At 43.3% G+C, this 25583-nt stretch overlaps 1 protein-coding gene across 2 annotated transcripts in view; it reads left to right on the top strand.

Annotated features, from left to right (window-relative positions):
* Window positions 1–25583, top strand: part of LOC309554155 (uncharacterized protein) — a 145867-nt gene that overhangs the window by 35074 nt on the left and 85210 nt on the right. For both annotated transcript variants that reach the window (XM_082255758.1, XM_082255759.1), the window contains exon 3: window positions 27–156. In XM_082255758.1, the coding sequence (XP_082111884.1) occupies window positions 27–156 (130 nt within the window). The remainder of the gene's footprint in view (window positions 1–26; window positions 157–25583) is intronic.

Raw genomic sequence — 25583 nt, 5'->3', positions numbered from 1 at the left:
TGGACTGTGTGTTTTCTTGATTCCAGGGATTTCGAGCTGGTCGCTTTGAGCACGTTGCCCAAATGAACATGCTTGATGACATGTCAAGGTTCTTCCGGATATCACCAAAGATTTGTGTGGTGAAGATATCTGCCAAAGAAGACCCAGAATCCTCAGGTAAAGTTCTTCTTGAACAGTGAACAGTAAGCTAAATGGTAATGCTACATGTGATTAATATCACTAGCCATTGATTAATAAGACTAGAGATGGGCAAACCCCCTCCCCCCCCCCCCCCCCCGGTTCAGTTTGCAGCAGAACTTCTAAACCTCACTAAAGTCTATGGGACCTGAACTGAAAAATTGTACCCATTTTGATGGCTTATATGCAAGTAATTGGCCATGGGTATGGGGTCTGGGTACTGATCTGGAGGGCACGTATCAATGCAAAAAAAAGATCTTTTAAATGATTAAAAATAGATTTTTAAATGAGCAGAGATTTAACGATGCTTATAGTAAAACAATAAAAATGAAAAATTCCTTTAAATATAGTGTCTGGGGGGTCCCCTTCGTCTGCCTGTAAAGTGGTGCATCTGTACCGTGTATAGAAACCTGCTTCAGCAAAAATGACATTTAAAAAGAAAATAAATTACAGTTTCCCTGCAAGCTTTCTTTATTTTGTAAGCAACTGTTTGGGGAGTCAGTCTGTTTGATGAGGCCACAATTTAGTGCACTCAGAACAACATTAGAGATTTTTGGGATAAATTCTGGTGTCTGTTTCACAGACTTTGAATAGAAGTAACAGAGGTGGACAAATCGGGCTTTGGGTGTTGGTGGTGCCGTCACACTGTAACCCTATAGAGGTACTCTTGATGAAAGCAAGAATTGGCCTTGTAAAAAATTGTAATTATTTGCACCAGTCAAACAAGTGCAAAACAAAATGGTCCTTGGGTGTTTATTGTGCCCATGAAACCTATACCAAAAACTTTTTTTCCAGATAAAATCAACATCCACAAAGCTAGGCACCCTAGACAGTCTTGCAGAGATTCCACATGCCAAAAAACACTTAATCAGTGACATCGGCATCAGGAACTTCATAGCTGCTGCTAATCCAGGAATGATTAATTTTGCTAAATGTCTGCCAGTCAACAGAGTCTGTGGACAGACATGCTCTTTTATCTGTCATAAAACCTCTGGCAGCACTGAATGCCTGTTCAGAAAGCATGCTGGATACAGGGCAGCCCAGCAGCTCAATTGCATACTGGGCAAGTTCTGGCCAGTGGTCTATTCTCATGACCCAGTAACCCAGTGGATCGACGACTGGAAAGCTCCTCGTGTCTGTTTTGGCCCCTAGATAATCTCCCACCATATAACTACCGATGGGATGTGAAAGCAACAGCCATTGGCACAGAGGACTAAAAAAATTGAAGAAGTGCCTCACTGAGGCAGCCCCCTTCTCCCCCACTCCTCCTTTTACCAACAGAGGCCTCAAAACTAGCTTTTCCAAAAGACTGTAACCTACCGAGCCTGGAAAGGCATTACATAAACTACTCTTTAGGTTGTCCTCAAGATATTTCATCTTCTGCTCCCTCTGTGGGGACAGAATGAGTTTCGAGACTTTCCCCTTGTAACAGTGGTCAAGGAGGGTTGCCAACCAATAATGATCCTTCTCCTTGATGCTACAAATTCTCTGGTGCTTTAGCAGTCTTTGAAGAATAAGGGAGCCTATGCACCGAAAATTTGTGGAGGCATGAGAAACAGAGTACACATGGTCACTGAGGATTACAGTATCTGAAACTGCCTCCTCCCAGCCACGTACTACTCCCAAGGGTTCTGGGGACAGAAAACCATCTCTTAAGGTTTGATAGATGTCTTCCTCTGCTCCAATGCCTCCAAAATTGCCATAATCCTCCTCCTCTTTCTCCACCCTTTCCTCTTGTGTGTTCTGTGGCTTCACAAGAATTGTGTCTGCATAAAGCAGGACTTGAGAGAATAGGAAGTTATCCTCTTCATCCTGCTTCTCTGCCTCGAGTGCCCTGTCCATAATGCCATGCAGAGTCTGTGCCAGCAGGAACACAACAGGGGTTTTGTCACTAATACATGCATTGTACGGCTTACCATCCTTGTCGCCCCCTCAAATGGTGACAGCACAGTGGATGCATCCTTTATCAGCAGTCATTGGTGTGGGGAAAATAAGCCAAGCCGCCCTGAGCCTATCACTGGCCCACAATCACACAGGTGCTCGTTGATGGCCCTCTGCTGCATGTGCACAACATTGGCTGTGTATGACCGCCTGAAATGGCTACAGACTCTTCTGGCTTGCTTCAGAAGATCTTGCAACCCTGGTTACCTGTTTAAGAAATGCTGCACAACCAAACTGAGGACATGTGCCATGCATGGCACATGTTTCAACTTTCCTTGTCGAAGGGCGCACAAGAGGTTAGTGCCATTATCCACACCACCAATTTCTGGCTCAAGGTAGTGTGGCATGAACCACCTCTAGGCCTGCTTCTGCAGAACTGAAAGAATCTCTGCTCTGGTGGGGTTCCAGTCCCCCTAGACATACCAGCTAAAGCACTGCATGGCATATTTTAGCCTGATTCGTTGAATAGCCTCTTGAACGCTTAGGGGGTACTGGTGGCTCACAGGACAATTCAGCAGAGGGGGCTTTGAGGAGGAGGAGGAGGAGGAGGAGGAGGAGGAGGGGATGGAGCTGATACATTTTGCATCATCACAACCAGCTGTATGGAGATGTGGTGGCAAAACAAGCTCCAGCACTGAGTCATGTTCTGCATCCTTCCTAGTTCCAAGCAGAGTTACCCAGTGTGCTGCAAACAAAATATATCATCCCTGACCATGCTTGCTGGACCACAAGTCAGCAGTAAGGTGGACCTTGCAGGTCACTGCTTAGCCAAACAATGCCCCAACATTGCCTTCAACGTGATAGTACAGAGCTGGAATGGCCTTATGTGCAAATAAATAGTGACTGGGAACCTGCCATTGTGGTACATCACATTCTGAAAATTCATGGAAGGGGCAGAATCCACCAGACGTAATGACTGTAATTTAGACGCTGGACATGTGGGTGGCAATGACTGTTTTTTTTTCTGCTGCAGCAGCTGAGTGCTGTAAGAAATTTGCCTGCTATACTCTACAGCTGGTGGTGTGCTGCTGGCAGACATGCTGCAAGGACCTGTGTCACCCTTCGCTATACCACTATGCCTGTCAGTGGAGGCTACTAAGAGATCAAGAGATATAGCGGGGGTAGACCTGAAAGGGGAGAAGTGAGGAGGAGAAGATTTGCATCCCTGTTGCCAATTGGCTAAGTGGTGGGAGGTTAAATGTCTTGTCAAGCATGTGGTACCCAAATGGCTGATGTTTTTGCCACGCTTGATCTGCTTGAGGTAAAGTTTGCAAATTGCAACAGCGTGATTGGCTGCACATGTGCTAAAGAGGCCAAGACAGCTGAGCTTTGGGAACAACAGCTCCACAATCTGATACAATAGGGTGGCTGCTCTCTATTCTTCCATGATGGCTGCCTCTGGAGGACATCCTGCCTTGTTGGGGTTGTGCTCACTCTCACTTTCCTCCTCTGCTCTATCTGGCACCGAAGTTGCATCAGTGACCTCATCATCATCCCCTTCATCCTCATCATCACTGGAGCCAACTTGGCAATACGCTGCAGCTGTGGGAACATCACTGCCAATTTGTTGTTTACCAGTGTTGTTCCCTCTCTGCAGGCTCATGTTCCTACCTTCCTGAACCTCAGAGTCAGAACCAACATCAGAATCATGTAATACTTGTTCATTGTCAAGGAGCAAGTGGCTGATGCTGTGTTCAAATAACTCAACTGACTCCTCCATGCATGATGAGGGGGCTATGGCAGGAGTAGCTGTGAACAAGGAGGCCGAATTAGCCACTCTGGCAGCTTCTGTGGACTGCACACTAGTTTCTGCTTGGGTGATAGAGGATGAGGAGGATGAGGATGGTTTTGTAAGCCAGTCCACCACCTCCTCTGCATGCTGGGGCTGGATAGCACAGGCAACATCACTAAACAGAGGAAATGATGCCCTGCCTGAGGACGGACCACATCCACCTTTGCCCGTGGACACATACGCTGCTGGCTCCCTCCCAGTGCCATGGGTACCATGGGAATGTCTGTCTCTCCTTGTTGGCCTCCAGATATTATGGGGGGGGGCTTATTACTGAAATGTAATAGAGTTGGAGAAATGTGTAATTGGATGTACTATAATCAATGGAAAGTGGTGTTTGGTACACTTTAAAAGCTTCCGAACCACCCACCACACATTTACTGTGGCAGGCTGGCCCTCTTGCGTGAACCGCCGTAGCCCTACGTCGGACGCGTGCTTGGTGCTAGGCACAGCTGACCATTCTTCTATCTGAAATTATCACAGAGCGCCTGTGATCCTTCTATTTTTAGGATCACAGATTTCTATGGTCAATTCACAAGCCCCTCCCCCTACACATAGTAAACACTCCACTAGGCTCACATTTAACCCTTTGATCACCCACTAGATGAACCCCTTCCCTGCCAATGTCATTATTACAGTAACAGTGCATATTTTTAGCACTGATTACTGTAGTAATGTCACTGGTCCCCCCAAAAGTGTCAAAAATGTCAGTTAGGGGTCTGATCTGTCCATCGCAATGTCACAGTCCTTCAAAAAGGAGATTGCCGCCATTACTAGTAAAAAAAAAAAAAACAATAAAAATGACATAAATCTTTCCCGTAGTTAGAAGACACGATAACATTTGCGCAAACCAATCAAAATACGCTTATTGTGATTTTGTTTACCAAAAATATGTATCAGAAAACAAATTGGCCTATAATGTTAAAAGATTTTTATTTTTATTTTATTTTTTTTGGGAATGTTATATAGCAGAATGTGAAAAATATTGTTGTTTTTTTTTCAGAATTGTCGCTCTTTTTTTGTTTATAGCGCAAAAAATAAAAATTGCAGAGGTGATCAAATCCCACCAAAAGAAAGCTCTATTTGTGGGAAAAAAAGAACATAATTTTTATTTAGGTACAGCATTGCATGACTGCGCAGTTGTCCGTTAAAATAACACATTGCCCAATCGCAAAATAATGGCCTGGTCATTAAGGGAGCAAATCCTTTCGGTCCAGAAGTGGTTAAGGGATTCTCTAGTTTACAGAAAGAACTCAGGAAGATTGGACTGATAACAGTGTTTGAGATTTCAGTGCATTCTTCATGGTCATGTAGACGTTCATGGCCAATAGGACTCCTAGGTCATTATTTTAGGCTTTTTTTTTTTTCCTTTCAAATGTTTGGACATTCTGTGACATATCAAGACTTAATTCCTGATAAATGTTTGTAGGAGAACATGCACAGAATAACAATTTAGCGGCAGTTACATTAATCCGCCAGCACAGCTCTGTGTAAATGTGGAACGATTCAAGATGAAAAATGTTTTTGTCAATAGACGATTAGAGGGAAAAATGAAAACAGAATCATCTGGCTGTGTGGTGCCATCAGACAAAATCCCGCTGCAAGTATTGCCGCCATTCATCACACCCTTTCTCACAGGGGTGCCAAGTTAATCATGCAAAATCAGAAAGCTTTTTACAAAACACAATTAAACAGACAATGAGTATATGAAGAGGCTCACACAATGTTTGAGTGCTATAAGAGAGCAGGATGCGGTGGAAGTGTAATGCATTCATTTAGAGGAAAAAAATGTGGGGAGGACTGTGATCCTATGTTCCTCTTAGATTTAAGGGAACATGTGTGTGACTAACGTTTTGGGGTGCAGCTCTGTCTCTGCTATTAATTCTGATGTCCTAAGCAGGTCTTTTCTTCTCAGAGAATAGGTGCAGGAACTCTTGTCTCTGCCCCCTACCCACCTCTTAGCACCATTCCTTGGTTCCAACCCCTACCCACCTCCCAGTATTGCCCCCTTTAGAGAATACAGAACCAAGTATCATTTTGTGGTACGAAGCCATTTGAATAGAATTTGTTAATGATAACAAGAAAGGTCATAAAATTGATCCCCTGTAGCCAGCAACAATAGAACCCCCCCCCCCCTGCAACAATAGACACCCCCAGCAACAATAGACTCCAAACAGCCAACATCAATAGGCCTTCCAGCAACCTGTAACAATAGACCCCCTCAACAGTAGATCCATTTCATAAATAATTTTCCCCTCCAACGATAGATCCCCCTAGCAACAATAGACCCCCTAGCAAAAATAGATCCCCTACAACAAAAATAGTAAAAAATAGAAAGGCCAGCATCAAAAGACCTTCTAGCACACCCCAGCACCCCTTGTCATTACACACTAAGAATGATAATTCTGTTTGACTCAAGAGATAACAGACCAGTTTCTAAACCACTGCCAGTTTATTGACCATTCTCATTGGGACTAAAAGTGATTGGAAAATCCAACATTTTGTTTTTGTCTTTACAAGCGATATAGAGGTGAAATCTTCCTATGGTTACACCTATTTTGGTGACAACTGTCTAAGACAGAATTTATTTTTCTTTTGTGTCAGTAGGACAGGAAATTAAGGTAAATGGCCCCAATGGCAGACAGATGAAACATTTTTTTAGCTAGAGTATCTTGGGTTTTATTTGAAAGGTTAGGTATGGAATTACAAGGTAGCTACTGAATATAAAGTTACAGATTCAAATTTAGCGTTGTTGGGGGCGTCTGGGTGGCAAGTCATGTACTCCCTCTGCACAAAGCCAGCATATCCCATATATGCTATTTTAGGGGGGGGGGGTCAAAGTTAGGCTAGCATTTTTTTTTCTTTTACATTCAACTTTCATTGTCTTTCTAATCCCACTTTTTTCTCGTGGAGAAGATTAACCTCAAATTATTAGAAACAAGGCTTTACAAATGATCTTTGCTTAAAATAATTGCCTCAGCATGGCTGTGTAGACTCATTCTGTTTTAAGGAGCTGGGGTTAATTGGAAGACAAATAATGGACTGCATTTTTTTTTAGACTGAAAATTAATTAGAAAAGCCCCACGTACTTTTCTCCTTGAACACAAAATCCCCGTTTTCAGATCTTACTCTGTGTGGAGATTATTTTGCTGTGGCTTATAGGGAAGATGACTGCACTATCTCACCTGTCTGTGTATTCTGAGAAATATAATTAACAGTTTTTGTCCCTTGGAGTTGTAGACGAGGTAGCTTTCTGACTGGGTGTTAAATCCACAGTGATTCCTCTATCAATTATAGGAGATAACTTGGCCTGTATTCATTTTGTCTGGTGAATCATAGATTTTATACGTTCATCAAAGATACACAACAAAGGAAGAAATGTAGTTTAAGATTTGACTTTATTGGATTTGATGAGGTGTCAGTAATAGCTTGTTAGAAGATCAGTAAAGAAAGATATTGTTTGCCTCTTAAGTCTTTCTCATCTCTTGCACCTTTGGCTTTCTGTCTATCCTACTATGAACGTCTACAACATTGAGTCTACCTTGTAATTAGGAGGTCAGATTGTCTGAGCTTTATTTTCTGTATCAGTGTCTCTCTTGAGCATGAACTGACAGTCAAAAGAATTGTTTTAAGTTTCTACCAAGGACCTGTGTCAATGGGATTTAGACTTTGGTCCATGGCATCAGTTTGACATCTGTTTGAGGCACTTCTGAGAGCATTCTGAATTAAATGACAGGTGCATTTACCCTATAATTGACCTCCTTTTGACCTGTTTCAAGCAGGTTTTGCATTCCTATAGACTTGTATAAAAATGGACAACATGCATGACAAGAACAGAACCTGGTGACACTGGCTACAAAAGTTGCATTCCCACACCCTTTTGGTTGCTGTAGCCAAACTCTTAATACCAAGATTTTGGAAATTTAAGAATTTGAATTTTTTGAAATAAATGAAATAAAAAGAAAATTTTCTTAGTTTAAATTAGTCAGTGTACTTGGACCAAATATCTTAAATAAAAAACTATATTTATAAATCACTAATATATAGTTGACTACCAAAGACCTAATCTTAAAATAGTAATAAAAAAAAAAAAACTATTACACCTCTTCCTTCCCGATTTCCTTTTTATTATTTTAGCCTTTTTTTTAACAAGCATGTTTATAATTTTAATATGAACCCCTTGTTGTGGTTTCCTCAGAATTTACAGCATTGATTTGCATTATTTTACATGTTTAGTACTGAACATGATCAATGGGTTACACTGGCTCCTGGTATATGTCTGTATTTTAAAAATGTAATGTTTCATAAAAAGAAAAATCACTCTCAAAATGGCATATATTACTACTTGGAACACCGCATCTTTGAGGAACCTTTGTTGACATTGTTGACATCTTTACTCATACTACCTCTTCCAGATTTGCTGTTGGCTATATCTTGAAAGAATTGCCTTTTAACTTAATAGTTTTAGTCACCATCTATGGAGACCTTTAGGCTGGGTTCACACTGGTTCGATGTTAGACATTGCATGTGATTCACACGCACTGCTGTGCAGATCACATGCAATGTCATTGCGATGCAAATTCAGCCATACAGACTGTATGGCTGAATTTGCATTGCATTCACAATAAAATGGTGCAGGACGCTTTTTTTAGTCTGCACTGGAATTGGATCGCATGGGTGTTTACACCCATGCGATCCAATTCCTGCAACATTTGCAATCTGCAAACCAATCTGGGGGTGTCATTAACCACTTGCCCACTGCTCACTGTGCTGCTACTGCGGCAAAGTGGCTCGTTAAGGTCTGGCGACATAGACCTACGTCACCAGACTCTCCCCTCTCTCGGCGGCGCGTGCACGCTGCCGGAGGCTCGCTCCCGCTGTATTCAGTGGGAGTCGGGCCAGGGGAGGAGAGGCGGGGATCGAGTGAGGAAATCTGTTCGCTTGTGTAAACAAAGCGGGTGGATCTCCTCTGTGACAGACAGTGACAGATTACAGGATCTGTGTCTGTCACACAACCCCCTCCCCCCACACACGTCAGTAAGCATGAGGCATACATTTAACCCCTTGATCACCAATAAAGTTAACCCCTTCCCTGCCAGTGTCATTATTACAGAAACAGTGCATATTTATAGCACTGATTACTGTAGCAATGTCACGGGTCCCCCCAAAAGTGTCAAAAATGTCAGTCAGGGGTCTGATCTGTCCGCCCCAATGTCGCAGACTCGCAAAAAAAATTGCAGATCGCCGCCATTACTAGTGAAAAAAAAACCCAATAAAAATGACAAATCTTTCCCGTAGTTAGTAAACGCAATAACTTTTGCGCAAACCAATCAAAATAAGCTTATTGTGATTTTTTTTTGACCAAAAATATGTAGCAGAAAACAAATTGGCCTAAAATGTTAAAACATTTTGATTTATACATTTTTTTGGGGGAATGTTATATATCAGAATGTAAAAAATATTGTTTTTTTTTTCAAAATTGTCGCTCTTATTTTCAAAGATTAAAAATCTCACAGGTGATCAAATACCACCAAAAGAAAGCTCTATTTGTGGGGAAAAAAAAGGACATACATTTAATTTGGGTACAGCGTCGCACGACCGCGCAGTTGTCCATTAAAGTAACGCAGTGCTGAATCACAAAATATAGCCTGGTCAGGAATGGGGTAAAATCTTCCGGTCTTAAAGCAGTTAAAAATACACTCATTGAGAATTTTTTTGTCAAAGACATGTAGCTAAACACATTTTGGCCTAAATATATGACAAAAATTGAATATATTGGATATTTTTTAACTGTCAAAGTAGAAAATGTAAATTTTTTCTCAAAAATTTCGCTCTTTTTTTATTAATATCGCAAAAAATGAAAAGCGCAGAGATGATCAAATACCACCAAAGAAAGCTCTGTTTGTGGGAAATAAAGGACATAAATTTCGTTTGGGTACGGCGTTGCATGACCGTGCAATTGTCAGTTAAAGTCACGCAGTGCCAAGTTGCAACAAGTGGCCTGGACGTTAAGCAGGAAAATCCTCCGGGGCTAAAGTGGTTAACTTTGCATTGACATCCGCAGCAGTTCGCAGATGTCAGTGTGAACCGCCGGTAGGTGACATGCGATGTGGGAACCCGGACTGGAATTGTGCAGGTTCCCGCATCGCATATATGTGAACCAGGACTTTAAGCCCAGGGGCCTACAGTGTGTTCCTACTCTTCATCCTTCTCCGCTATGTGCTAAGTGATACATGTAGTAAATCTTTTTTTTTTTAATTTAAACTTTATTTGGATTTCAATAGAAATGTATAAATACATTCCAGAGAGTAAAAAATGTATAACAAATAAACAAGCAACCCATCGCCTTTTAATCCCACCCCTCCCTCCTCTCCTCCTTATTTAGTCATATCTCTCTTTTTCCTTATTGTGACCCCTCCTTTCTTTTCTACCACACAGTCTCTCTCCCTTCCCTAGTCCACCCATATTTCTGCATATTTTCTAGTTCTTTTAAACCAGTCTCTAAGTGTAGGGCTTTTTGGGTCTAGCCATTTTTTTGGGATTGCCACCTTTGCTGCCTGTATTAAAGTTGGTACTATTGTACTTTTATGTTATTTTTATGATTTATTAGTTTTGTGAAATAAACATACCCATGGATCATCAGTAATATCTACCCCTGTAATTTCCCCAATATATTGTTGCACCTTCTGCCTATATTCTCAAATTTTGGGACTCTCCCACCATATGTGGGTCATCGTACCCTTCTTATTACATCCCCTCCAACACAGTTTGGATTTTTCTGGTTGGCATTTTCGTGCTTTTACTGTTGTTATGTACCATCTTGCAAGACATTTATAGTTAATTTTAATGGTATTTATATCTGTCGCAAAGTCATGTACAGCTCTCAGTATTTGAATCACTAGTTGTTCTTTTAGTCGTGTTCCTATTTCTTTTTCCCATGTTTCTTTAAATGGAGGCATTCTCAGCCCTGCCATCCGAGTTAGCATTTTATATATCTGAGATACACAATGCTTCACTTTTTGTTTGTGTTCTACATAATTTTTACACTAGATTTAAATCCTTCTCAGATCTGGTAGGTTGCGGTAAACGGTAAAGATTTCACAAAATGCTTTAGCTGAGAGTACCTTAATTTATTCAGTGACATAATTTCCCCTTTGGCTTTTAATTTGTGATATGGGCTTATCTTTCCCCCTTGTATAATATCTTTTAACTGTGTGTTTTTTTTGTTTTGGAAAATTTATTTTTATTGAAAAATTGAGATGTTTTGGGCATCCTCAGCTAATACATAAAACACAGAACTACCAATAACACCTCCTAATATAGAGCCCAAAAAAAAAAAGATGAAACAACACACCTTTTTCGTACACCTCACTCTGCATTCTCTTATAAAATCACTTCAAGGGTTGATGAATTATAAGGAGGAGATTCCTGTTCCCTCTCAACCATCAGGATAATGTATCGGTGGAATATTAACTCGTGTTTAGAATCCTACCTGAACAAATGTAATATGAGTCCCTGCAGAGGAATACATTTGTTTATATCATAAACTAATCCTTATCAGGGGGAAATAAATTCAGTCTGTGGACTCCTGATCATCTGTTGTATACTCCGAATCTGTCCGCAAGTACCAGACCTTCTCAAATTTCCTAGGGCAACCCCCGTGACAAAAATGTAGCTTTGTATAGGGGTACAACCTTATTGAATAAATGCTTCCAGAAGGGCAGATTTGGGGCTGTGTCTGATTTCCACTTGAGCACTATCACCTTCCTGGCATAAAATAATAGGAGACCCAAGAGAGTACGCATCGCCCTACTAACAGCCAGAGAGTCAACTAACCCCAGGAGGCAAACACCAACTTTTACAGGGACCTGTATAGTAGTTAGGGTAGATTTAAACTGGGTCACTTTCCACCAGTAGCTACATCTGAGGGCACTCCCAAAAGATAGGGGCAAATCCAGCGGGGTCACTAGAGCATCTCCAACAGCAAGAATAGGAATTAGGGTATATACTATATAGTCATTTTGGTGTAAAATAAATTCTGTGCTCTATTTTAAATTGGATCAGCTGGTTTTTAGTCAATATTAGTGTTTGAAATGGGCTGTCCCAGAGATCTTCCCTGTCTTCATTGTCCAAGTCCTGCTCCTCTGAACGCCACACACAGTCTAGTCCCACATGAACGGAGGGAAGTAATGACTTGTAGATCACAAAAAGTGTTTTTTGGAGAGCGTCATCCTGGAGAAAAACCTCCAAATCGTCCTGCTCAAGTCTAAACAGGGTGGACCCAAATTGCGCTGCATAGGTGTGTTGGAGTTGCTGGAATTCGAAGAAGAACGCATTAGGCAGTGTAAATTTATCTTTCAACCTATCAAACGTAAATAGTGCACTTCCATCCCAAACATCTGAAAGGTATCTGATTCCTTTAGCAGCCCAAAGACCGGGGTCTGGTAAGGACTGAAATTCTGGTAGCATGGGAGTGAACGAAAGCAGAGTTGATGGGGACCTTTTACCCCTCACTATATTGGGTTTAGTAATGACAGAATGCCAGGCCTTAATAACTGCCCTCATAGTGGCTGTAGGGGGTGGGTGAGAGCCTCTCAGACCCCTGTAGAGGAGCTTACCGAGGGTCTCATAGGATCCTGAATGTGCAGATTATAATAGTACTGAGGCATTTGAGTCATCAGAGATAAGCCAGTTATTAGTGTGGATAAGCATGGCCGTTAAATATTAGGTATGAAAGTCTGGGCAAGCCATGACCCCCTTGTGTCCAAGGTCTGCATAACATTTTTCTGCTATATCTAGCTGGTTGGGATTGCCATAAGAAGTAGCCTATAAGTGAATCTAATTATTTAAAAAAGGATTTTGGTGGCCCCTCTGGGGCGTGCCTAAGGCTGTATAAATGAACTGGAAGGATTTTCACTTTAATTAAATTATTTCTTCTGATAAGGGATAAAAGGAGATGTGACCAGTCTTTTAATCTCTGTTTACACCACTGAAGAGCTGGGGACAAATTAAGATGTCTTAAATCCTTAGTGTTAGGAGAAATATTGATCCCTAAATAATTAATAGTTGTTGCCCATTGCAAAGACGAATTGGGGTCAGCCAACCTTTTAGCCCCTTGATCTATCTGGAACACAAGGGATTTACCCCAATTAGTATGTAGACCCGAAAGGGCCGCAAAGCGGTCCAGGATCCGTAGTGCTTCCGAAAGTGAAGGGCCAGGGTAACTGTGTGTTTTTTATCCATTTACCAAATTGTGCATCATTCCCTGGTGAAAAATAATTTGTGCCCTCTAGTGGCATCAGTGCTGAATTATATTCCCATTTAGCTTGTCCTTGTATCGTGTCCCATACCTTATATACATTTCTAGTTATATCATGTGTATTTTCATAAAGTTTTCTGTGCTTTGGTGGAACCCAGATATTATTTTTAAATATGATCTACTTAATGTGGTTTCTATCTTAATCCATCTTTTATCCAAGTTTATTTTAGTCCATTCTACCATAGTGCTTTTGTAACTGCAGTGTTATATTTTTTGATATCTGGTGCTGCTAATCCCCCCTGTGATTTGTCTTTACTAAGTACCACATACTGTGTTCTTGGCTTCTTCTCTTGCCATATGAAGTTTCAGATAATTGCTTTTACTTTTTTAAAATATGCCTGTGGGATAGCTATTGGTAGCATTTGGAATTTAAAAAGTATTTTGGGTAAATTTAACATCTTTACCATGTTTATCTGACCTATCCATGAGAATAGGCGTGTTGATATTTTTGTTGATATCTGATTTTATCTCTATTCTGACTCCAACTGTTGTAATAGTGACCTTGCAGAGACCTATGCCAGGGCTGTATAAGCAGATATAATCACTGTGAACAGATAGCTGAACTCACCAAAACACAGTTTTATCATCGTGGGTCTTTATTGCAAGCAGCAGGTATAGCAGACAACAAGATGTGGCAGGTGATTGAAAGACAGTATTTTGCAGGTCAAAACATGGTATTGTGTTCCAAGCAATGCAAGAAGATTGCTTGAGGCCTAGACAGATGTGGCCATCTCTTATCCCAAGCATAATGAAGGAAATACATAAAAAAATGGGAGGGGAAATTCAGAAGGGAACGATAGAAAAGGATGGCGCTATAACCAAAATAACCACAAGATGGCAGTATAATAAAAAAATATATAGACATTATCATAGGTTGCCTTGGCCCATGATCTCCATCTGAAAATGCTAGTGTTAAGTTCATGTTAAATTCAAATGTTAAGTTTGAGCCATGAAATAATCTACGCCAATAAGGTTTACATTCGTCTCCATATGTTTACTCAGAATATACGCCATACAGCGGGTCCACATCTTCCAACAGAAATGTGACCCAGATTACATTTTGGTTACAGGTTTTATAGTCATAAATGGGCACAAGCCCAAGTTACAGATTACACAAAGTTTCACAATATTACACAAGATTTCATAATACAGTCTAATTACACATACGGTCATCTTGACATTATAATGACGTCGAGTGAAAAGTTAGTCTGACAATTAAAAATGATTGATTGGGGGCTTTTTACATTTTACGGTAATAAGGGGCTTGTTTTCATAAACATCTCTTTCCGGGGATCTTATCATATCTTTGGCAGAACATTTCATGTTATATTTGACACATTTTCATAATAAAGACAACATAACAAAAACAGACTCAGACTGAGTTCTAAACTATTATTTGAAAATATATTCAGGGATTAAGAGGGGACTCTAGACTGCTATACTGAGTATGGATATATGAATATATAATATAAAAGTCTTTAAGAGTCCTCAATATGTTCTCATCTTGACAGTCCCTCCTGAGTTTAGAATTCATCTGTGTCTTTTCTTTTATACTTTTAAACTTCTTATGTGTCTTTAAGTTGGTTTTCGGGTATGCGGGTAACCATCTCATGGGCCGTCTTTATGCGAGAGCTCAAAAGAACCAGTATTAGTACAATCATCACAAGTATTTGAAGTCATTTTTTAAGCATCATTTGCATAGCATTGGTACACATTTGATTATGAGGAGTATCAACACTATAATTCCAACAATATATAGGATACCATGCAATATACCTGCGAACCACCCTCCAATACCAGTAAACCAGTTGACAGGTTTTAGCTAAGAGAGTCAACTTTCCCAGCTACCTCCAATCCAAGCGGTTTCGGTATGTTCCTTACAAAAATAAAGCTTTAATTGCTGCGCCCTTTATACATGTGAAATGATTGCATCTTCAGCTTTCGTATCATTTCCTATGTAATTGCAGCATGAGGTTCCCACTACGGTACACATTCCTCCCTGACTAGCAGTAAGGTAATCCAACACCAGCCGGTGTTGCAAAACCTCCTTTTTAATCATTTTTAATTCAGTGGCCATTAATATGAAATTTCTGTCATACAGAGCAGTTATGTTAAACCATTAAATCTATGATAAAACTGAAAGCTTTTTTAACACAACATCTATTCACCCAAGGTATAGAAAATATTGGTCTTATCTCTTTATCATGGGACTCAATATCAATATCATCATAATTTCTTTCTCTGGGCCTATATTTTGAGTTGGGATAGGTGTTGGTATTTCAAGATTAGTCTCTTCTTCAGCGTCAGCTTTAGGCTCCTTTCACATGGCCGCTCCGCTGCTTAAGTCCGCTGCGGGACTTTTTTTTTTTTTTTTTCACGGAGCGAATGACATTTGTGTCATCCGCTCCGTGTGCCCGCATATCATCCCATCCGTTTGCGGATGATATGCGGACATAATGTAAGTATATGGCACTGCGGATGTCAGTGGATGACACCGCTGACATCCGATTTTCCTTCCTTTCCGTTTTTTACACGGATGAAAAAATGGGGTTCTGTTCCATTCGTAAAAATGGAACAGAACTGAAAGGAGGAAAATCGGATGTCAGCGGATGGTATTCCGCTGAAATCCGCAGTGCCATTCACTTACATTGATGTCCGCAAATCATCCGCAAAAAAATAGGATGATTTGCGGACACACGGAGCGGCCGTGTGAAAGGACCCTTAGTCTCCTCATTTTTGCTAGTATCATCTTCCACTTGTCCAGGAATAGCCTGTAGTGGAATGTCCTGTTCAGTAAGGGCTCTTTTGAAGAAATGGGCAGGGATTTTATGCAATTGTGTCTCTTTAAACTCATTGTCACTCATATACCATGTAGCAGGCACATTAATAACTTCAAATTATTCTGGCATGCATGTTGGCGATGTGTGAAATCATGCAATTCTTGATATCAGTCTGTGCTCCACATTACATCTTTACCATCAAACCAATACCTGACATCCGCATTATCCCTGCACTGAGAGTCTCCAATCACTCGATCAGCATTCTTGAAACCTTTCTCAAGTAGTTCTGGCGGATAAATGCGGGTAAAGTTAATACATACTGCTGGTATTCTCATTGGGGCCTTGGTAAATAGTAGCAGTGAAATGGCCTTGTCAACCATCTTAGCACTGATATTGCTAAAGTGAGCACCGTCTTTTATCTCAGCTAGGGTACTGGGTATACCTAGTAAGGGCAAAGTCTTATGCGAGATAGGTGAGTGTGTGCATATCCAACACTTAGTGATTTCCAACTTCTTGGCAGCTTGCAACTGCATAGCCACAAAGGAATTATAGAAGGGTTCTCCCAGTTTAGCACGTAAGTCTCTCTTCAGCCTTTGCTCAACTCCAGACTCTGGGGTAATGTGTAACTTTTTAGTCATTACAGTAGCATTGAGGAAAAAGGAATCATGCGTCTCACCTTTTTTTATCATGTGAGTCCATTCATACATCATGACTGTGATCCACATCAAGGCTCCTCCACTCAGGATAATTCCTCAGAGATGCATATCAGCTCTAGGTACTGTAAGAGACATTCTTCCGTATTCCTAGTCTTCTGGCTCGAGCCCAGTGGCGTCACTAGGGGGGGGCCAGAGGGAGCCATGGCCCCACCAAAATTAGTCTGTGCCCCCCCACGTGCCCCCCCAATTTATGTGCACAACAACAGTCATGGATTCTCATTCTGCGTCTCTGCGGATTGGTTGGAAGCCAGGCAGCTGCAGGGAGAGAGAGTAGAGCTGTCAAAATGTAGCTCTGATGTCGGGGATGGGCGGAACTGATATGCGGGACCCGCCCCCTTTGTCAGACAGTCCATCGTGGCCAATAGGGGGCCCGCCCCTGACTGTTGCTAAACATCGGAGCAGACACATGCTGAGAGAGCTCAGCTTCCTGTCAGCACATACCGCCGATCTTCAGGTCTCCCGGGCTGCACGTTGCTGAGCTGACTCTTCTCTCTCCCTCCAGCATTACTAGAAGAGCCGTGAGTACACACACAGCTCTCACACTGATTCAGCCTGTCACTGTCTTTTCTAGCTGCAGCACGCCTATGATCCTTCCCATGCGCTCCCTCCTCCTCTCCTTGTGACTGATAATGGAGGTAAAGTCAGCTACTTTCTCTTTTGTTCGCCCGGCCACTGCACGATGCCTCTCTGATACTTGTTCCCGTGCTCTCCCCCCTCCCCCTCAGTTTTGATAACAGAGGTCACTACACCACACTGGTTCTTTCTGAGCATTCCAGCCAGCACACCTTCTGTCCCTGCATTCTCTGATAGCCTGCTGTGAATCTCCCTGAGCTCCCTCAAACACCACAATAGGAGAGGGGGTTCAATAAGAGCACCTGTCTTGCTCAGCAGTAGCCTGGCCTGTCATTACAAATACTGTCCCTGCTGATGCACCTGTGATTTCTGCGGGCTCCCTTGCTGGCCTGGCCACCTACCACAACTCACAAGTGGCTGGCATTAAAAGGCCCCTTTCACACGGGCGCATGGAGTCCGTTCTGCTCAGTGGGGGATCGATCCACTGATCCCCCACTGAGCAGACAGATAACAGCTCTGTCTCCACTCTGTGTACAGAGACTGACCTGTCAGATCCCCGCTCTCCTCTATGGGGAGATCGGATGAGAACAGACCGCCTGTCGGTTCTCATCCGATCCAATCCTCCAGACGGTGAACTAAACAAAATTTTTTTTTTTTAAAGAAAAATCCTTCTCGGTTACTCTGAACTGTGCATGAACAGTCTGGAGCCAGCTGATTTCAGAACTGCTGGGCTCAGCTTCAGATTAGGCAGTGGGATGTGGCTTAACCACTTAAGGACCAGAAAGGTTTTGCCCCCTTAATGACCAGGCCCTATTTTGCGATTCGGCAATGCGTTACTTTAACCACTTAAGCCCCGGAAGATTTTACCCCCTTCCTGACCAGGGTTTTTTTTGCGATTTTTTTTACTGCGTGACTTGAACGGACAATTGCGCGGTCATGCGACGCTGTACCTAAACAAATTTCACGTCCTTTTTTTCCCACAGACAGAGCTTTCTTTTGGTGGTATTTGATCACCTGTGCGATTTTTTGATCATGCGCTATAAACAAAAAAAGAGCGTAAATTTTGCAAAAATAACAATATTTTTCACTTTTTTTTATATGAAATTCCCCCCAAAAAAATGTAAAAATCAAAATTTTTTAACATTTTCGGCCAATTTGTTTTATGCTACATATGTTTGGTAAGAAAAATCGCAAAAAGCGTATTTTGATTGGTTTGCACAAAAGTTATTGCGTTTACTAACTAAGGGAAAGATTTCTGTCATTTTTGGTGTTTTTTTTTTTAACGAGTAATGGCGGCGATCTGCAATTTTTTTTGCGGGACTGCGACATTGCGCCGGACAGATCGGACCCTTGACTGACATTTTTGACACTTTTGGGGGTACCAGTGACATTACTGCAGTAATCAGTGCTATATATATGCACTGTTACTGTAAAAATGACACTGGCAGTGAAGAGGTTAACTGTATTGGAGAGGGAGGGGTTAAGTGTGTCCTAGGGGCGTGTTTCTAACTGTAGTGGGACAGGTCTCCTATTGTAAAAACAGAGATCAACAGTTCTACATAGTAGAACCGTCTGATCTCCATTTTTACACAGGGGAGAATGACAGGCGGCTTGTTTACATAAGCCGCCCGCCTTTCTCCCGCTCTCTCCTCCTGACCCCTGTTCACCTCTTCTCTCCTCTCCTCTCCTGACCCCCTGTACCATGCTCCATAGCACCCCATGTCTGACCTTTGACTGAGGGGGGGCATTGGGTGGAGTATGGGAGGTACTTTTTAAATGTGGGAAGAGCTTGGGCGGGACTTTAAAATGTGGGAGGGGTTATCAAATTTACCTTCGGGCTGAAGCCCCTGGTCTTTTTCCCACCTAGCAACGCCCCTGCTAACAACACAACACACAGGCCGGCGTGTGTGTGTGTGTGTGTATGTATGTATGTGTGTATGTATGTGTATATATATATATATATATATATATATATAAAATTGTGTTTTATAGTTGGCCCCCCTACTTTTGATCCCGTCCCCCCATGTGCCCCCCCTAAATATAAAAGCTGGAGACGCCACTGCTCGAGCCCGAGTCAATGATGGAGATGACCTAGGAGGTAAAGGTACAGAAAAGTCCTTGCCAGCAGTACACTGGCTTGTATGTTTGTTCAAAGCTACTGCTTCCTTACAATGGGAACCATGCACCCAATACTTGTAGTTTTTTAGCTTTACAGCTGTGGGAGACACAAGAATAATCTGGAACGGTCCCTTCCACTTATGGGACAGAGTAGTCTTGGGGGTGTGATTCTTGATGTACACCCACTCTCCAGAATTTAGTCCATGAGTCTTTTCACTTAGGTCCACTGGTTGTCCTGCTTTGGAAAAAGTATCAGAAAACACATTTGTGTTAAAGTCTTAAAGTCACTGTTTTGTTGCCTGGATGTCTCTGCCTCTAAAACTTTCTGAGCCCTGAAGCAGGAATTGAAGTAAGTGAAGAATAAAGCAAGTCATAAACCCATATCTACTTGTACTAGGTCAGTGAGTTAAAAAATATTGAAGCCACCATGGTAGCATGAAAACCAGAACTAACATTTTCAGAAAATCTGCAATGGCAGCCTACAAATAACTCACTGTACAGGGTTTTTTTTTTTTTTAACTTTTGGCAATAGGCTCCTCTCCTCCATTTCTCATTTTTATCCATTAGAACATTTGGATTTAATGAATGAGCAATTATTGCAATAGATTTGTCTGTGTGCAATTTGGTCTTCCATCTTCTATGCCTGTAGAAATATGCATGCCTATGCCTATGCACATGTGTATTAGCCCCCGTTCACATAGGGGCGACGCTACTTCGCACCGCGACCTCCGTGGTCGCGGCGCGAGCAGCACACCGCGACCTCGGAGCGGCCGCCACGGACATCATAACATTGAAGTCTATGGCAGTCGCCTCCTGGTCGCCCCAAAGAAGCTCCGGACCCTTTTTCTAAGTCGGAGCGATTTGTGTCGCTCCTATTAGAACGGGTCCGCAGCTTCCCTATGGGAGGCGACCTACGGCGACCTGTGAGGCGACCAGGTCGCCTCACAGGTCGCCTTAGTGTGAACGGGGCCTAAGCCAGACAGAGCATGGTCCTGAGAACAAGTTTCTAAATTGGTATTCTGCTGTATATATTTCATGATTTGTTTACTAACATTATTCTACAACCTAATTTTTTATGCAGGAAGACCATTACCCTCACTTTGCAAAACAAGGTGGGCTTTTATTAAAGCCCTGCACCATTTTAGAAGCATAAATGACTAAAGCTTGCTATACATGGATTTAAACTTCACTGGTTCAGCAGGGACTATACAAATTTTAATTAATGTATGGGCACCCTGGTTGCACAGAAGGCTGTTGGGCTTTTGCCAATTGATCAGTTCCGCAGCTATATCCGGCAGCACTGCTCATTGTATTCTGATCACAGGGAGCAAAACACAATAGCACAGCAGGAGGATTCCCCGAATGTTGAATGAAAAAAATTATGCATGTAATGGCGACCTAAGCAAGGATCTCTTTACTTTTCTACTGGACAGTGATGATGGTCATCACATTTTGTAGCCAATAGGGCTGTGAGACGAATAGGAAGGAATGAGCTATAGCGAAAAAGAGGAGGCTGTATCCGTGCTGTAAACCAGTGGTCCAGGATGCACAGTTGGCCAGAGTCATATAGAAATAGTTTGAGTGGTTCTGCCCACTATCTCTATTTTTATATTTTGTGAGGGTAGTGAAAAATTGTGATACCTTCTGTCCTAAGAAGGCTTCATCCTAGTGCAGTGGAGCATTTTTGGTTCCTTTTAACTCAACTCACCTTAACCTGTTTGGTTATAATTTCATGTTTGTGACAGGAGTCACTTTGGGTGGGGGGCTCTTGGAACCCAGATTACTTTAGAGAGGTCAGGAAACTCCTTATCCAGCTTCCCCGGCACCTCTTATGTGTAAGTTACACTGTGTCTATTGGGGGCACAGGGTGACCAAGAACCCCAGTTGGGTCGGCACTAGTCAGACTCGCTGTACAACTACACCGCATTTTGTGTTGCCCCGGTTGTCCTGGGTCATGGGTTCTATATGTGTGGTTTGTGTTGAAAGAATGAAGGGACTCTTTCACTTGGGACAATAATATTTCTGAACAATATCCCTCAGGAAATATAAAAAGATAAACAATTTGACTTTTCAGATTGCTTGAATATTGTTGGAGTCTCTCATAGACCCTTGCTAGATAGTGGGGTGGGGTGGGGTTTGTTATTGGTAAGTGCCTGTATCCCATTGTTCTATTGTTTCTGTCTGCCTTAAGCTCAACCTGTTATGGGATGTATATGTGTATGTGGATTGGCTGCTTTGTGCCTGTGTTTGAATAAACAGTTTTTATTCTGGAAGGTTCCTTAACATGTACAAGCTAAGTTATCGGCTAGCTTTGTATGGGGGTGGCTAGGATTTCATATCTATGTTCACGACTGGGAGGAAGCCATATACTGATGGAAGTCTACAAGTACAGTGTGGGTTGCGGTTCCGTTACAATGTTATCTAACAAAAACTCACAGGCTCTGTTCACATAATGGCAGAATCGCTGAACGCCTGTCGCCCAAAAGAAGTACAAGAACATCTTTTGGGTGACAGGTGTCCCGCGATTCTGTTTTTGTGGGATTTTACACTTGCACCATGTTTGGGGTGCCATTAGAAGTGACGGGAATCACATGAGCATCCTGCGATTTGCCGTGATCCAGGGCGCCAATATGTGAACAGAGCCACAGGGAACAAGTAATAAAATACATAAATATTTTTATATAGTGATAAAATACACTTTCGTGATATGGGGAAAACGAGGTACACGGATCCTATGCTGGTTCTATTTAGTTCTTGGGAGCCCACCCTTTCTACAAGCATTACTACAGCCAATAAAGAATGGGTAAGTATATGTCTGCTAACTGCTAGAAACACCATCCTTTGAGAATTTCTCTCCTCTGAACTTCTAAACATGAAAACAGTACACACTGCTATAAAGGATCTGCTTTATTTAGAAAATATTGAAGAGTTTGGATGAGTTAAAGGACTCTGACCTAAAAAGGTTTTATCAGTGATGGTCATCATTTATAGACAAAATCCTGATACCCCAAGAAGAAGATTCCATACTGTCATCTTTCTCTTATTCCAATAAACAAAATAGTGTAAATGCATATTACGCCTTAAGCTCAGAGTCTGAAGAGATCTAAGGGGGGCATTGCCCAGTTGCTCGTAGCCTTTGGTCTTAACGATATCCAGTTCATGTATCTTACCTATGATGTAAGAAACAACTTATTATGAGGAGAGAGGAGGAACACGTCATTTTTTTCAGTTGTAATGTTTTATGTTTTACATGTTTTTCAGGTTTCTTCATTACTGTTTTGTAAGCAAAGCGAAAGTCACACACTTTTTAGTAGACATGTGCAATCTGTTTCGGTCTGAATGTAAATTTGGATGCATTTTTGGTTATTTAAAGATTCGGATGTATTCAAATCTCCAAATGAAATAGTAACAAATTTAGTTTAAATTTATTTAATTTAGTTTATTAATTTTTTAATGAATTCCAAATTTTCGGAACAATTCCAATTCGGATTGGTCAAAAAATGATTGACCGATTCAAATTCTGTATGAATAGCTGGCTGTTAAGGACTGGGCTGTCATTAACAACTGATGACTCATCAGCTGTTAGCGGGCTTCCCTGCTGAGAGCTTAAATGCAAACGAAAGAATGCCAGCAATGTAAAATTCAGAAAAATAAAACAGCCTGGAGTCCCCCCCAATCCATACCAGGCCCCACACTGAAAAAAAAACAAAAAAAAACGGCATGGGGTCCCCCCAAAATCTTTACCAGACCCTTATCCGAGCATGCAGCTTGGCAGGCCACCCTGCCCCCTCCTGAACCATACCAGGCCACATGCCCTCAACATGGGCTGGCACTTTAGAGCAGGGGAGACTCTGCCCCCCCACCCCAAAGCACCTTATCCCCATGTTGATGGGGCAAGGGCCTCTTCCCCACAACCATGTGCGGTGGTTGTGGGGTTCTGCGGGCGGGGGGGGGGGCTTATCGGATACTGGAAGCCTCCTTTAACAAGGGAGCCCCTAGATTCCACCCTCCCTATGTGAATGAGCATGGGGTACATAGTACTCCTACCCAGTCACCAAAAAAGTATTAAAAGTGATAAAGATACAACACAAGTTTTTGACAATCCCTTAGAAATTAAAAAAAACATGTGCCTGAGATTTTATCTCTACACTGAGTTACTGCCTCAGATGGGCAAGGTTATGTTTATGTTTAACTTCAGTTTTAACATTTTTAGGTACAAAAAGATTACCTAACAAGCCTTTTTCTGATTTAGGTTACAAATGTATATCAATCTAAGGGTCCTTTCACATGGGCTTTCCGCCCGGGGGACTCGTTTTGCTCAGCGGGGATCGATCCGCCGATCCCCGCTGAGCAGGCGGATGACAGGTCCGTCTCCGCTCACTGTGCTGAGATGGACCTGTCAGGGCCCTGATCTTCTCTACGGGAGATCAGATGAAAATGGACTGCCTGTCCGTTTTCATCCAAGCCGATCCTCCAGACTAATGGAAAATAGAGTTACCAACCGTCTGGATTTAACAGACAGGATCAGATTGGACAGCATCACCGCTGACATCTGCTGCTCCATAGGGGTACACAGAGGCATACCTAGGGTCTCCAGCGCTCTTGGGAAAAAGCTGTATCGGTGCCCCCTTCCCCCCAAAAAGAGAGAGAGAGAGAGAAAGAAGGGGGTGACAGAGAGAGAGAGAGAAGGGGGTGACAGAGAGTGAGAGAGAGAAAGAAGGGGTGACAGAGAGAGAGAGGGGGACAGGGAGTGAGAGGGGGTGACAGGGAGAGAGGGGTTGGCAGGGAGAGAGAGAGAGAGAGAGGGGTTGGCAGGGAGAGAGAGAGAGGGGGTGACAGGGAGAGAGAGGGGGTGACAGGAAAAGAGGGAGTTGACAGGGAGAGTTAGGGTGACAGGAGGGTGACAGGGAGAGAGGAGGGTGACAGGGAGAGAGGGGGTGACAGGGAGGGTGACAGGGAGAAAGGGGGGGGGGTGACAGGGAGAAAGGGGGGGTGACAGGGAGAGAGGGGGGTGACAGGGAGGGTGACAGGGAGAGAGGGGGTGACAGGGAGAGAGGGGGGTGACAGGAAGAGAGGGGGGTGACAGGGAGGGTGACAGGAAGAGTGACAGGAAGAGAGGGGGTGACAGGGAGAGAGGGGGTGACAGGGAGAGAGATGGGTGTGATAGGGAGGGTGACAGGGAGAGAGGGGGGACAGGGAGAGAGAGGGGGGTGACAGGGAGGGTGACAGTGAGAGAGGGGGGTGACAGGGTGAGAGAGGGGGGTGACAGGGAGAGAGAGGGGTGTGACAGGGAGGGTGACAGGGAGAGAGAGGAGGGTGACAGGGAGAGAGGGGTGTGACAGGGAGAGAGGGGGATGACAGGGAGATAGTGGGGGTGAAAGGGAGAGAGTGGGGGTGACAGGGAGAGAGGGGGATGACAGGGAGAGAGGGGGTGTCAGGGAGAGAAGGGGGGTGACAGGGGGAGATGGGGTGACAGGGAGAGAGGGGGGTGACAGGGAGAGAAAAGGCGGATGACAGGGAGAGAGGGGTGACAGGGAGAGAGGGGGGGTGACAGGGGGAGAGGGGGGTGACAGGGAGAGAGGGGGGTGACAGAGGGAGAGGGGGGTGACAGGGAGAGAGGGGGGGGTGACAGGGGGAGAGGGGGTTGACAGGGAGAGAGGGGTGACAGGGAGAGAGGGGGATAAAAGGGAGAGAGGGGGGTGACAGGGAAAGAAGGGGGTGACAGGGGGAGAGGGGGTGGCAGGGAGAGAATGCATTCATCCACCAGCCTGGAGCTGCCTAGGAGCCGACTGATGAGGTCATGTGGGCGGAGCCCTGTGACGAGGGGAGCCGTCCATCGCACCGAGCTCCGACACTGACTGTCATCTCCTGCCTGGCAATGGACACACAGAGAGCTCCGGGAGGCTTCCGGGATTGAAGCTGGGGGGGGGCGCAGGCTGTACGGAGGAGCGGTAAGTCACTGCGTCTGCTACACTACACTGCCAGTGATTTTGCACCCCCCCTCGGCCTGGCGGGCACCGTTCTGGCCAACCCCACGGTACACCCCTGGGGGTACATAAAGCATCCGATCAGGTCTGTCTGAAAAACTGACAGGCGGACCTGATCAGAAAGCCTGTGGGAAAGGGGCCTAAGGTAAAAAACTAAATTCTGTCCATATACATATGTGATTT

The sequence above is a fragment of the Pelophylax lessonae genome, assembly GCF_965119305.1.
Source record: "Pelophylax lessonae genome assembly, chromosome: 4".
NCBI classification, from domain to species: domain Eukaryota; kingdom Metazoa; phylum Chordata; class Amphibia; order Anura; family Ranidae; genus Pelophylax; species Pelophylax lessonae.
This window is presented reverse-complemented; position numbering and strand designations above follow the sequence as displayed.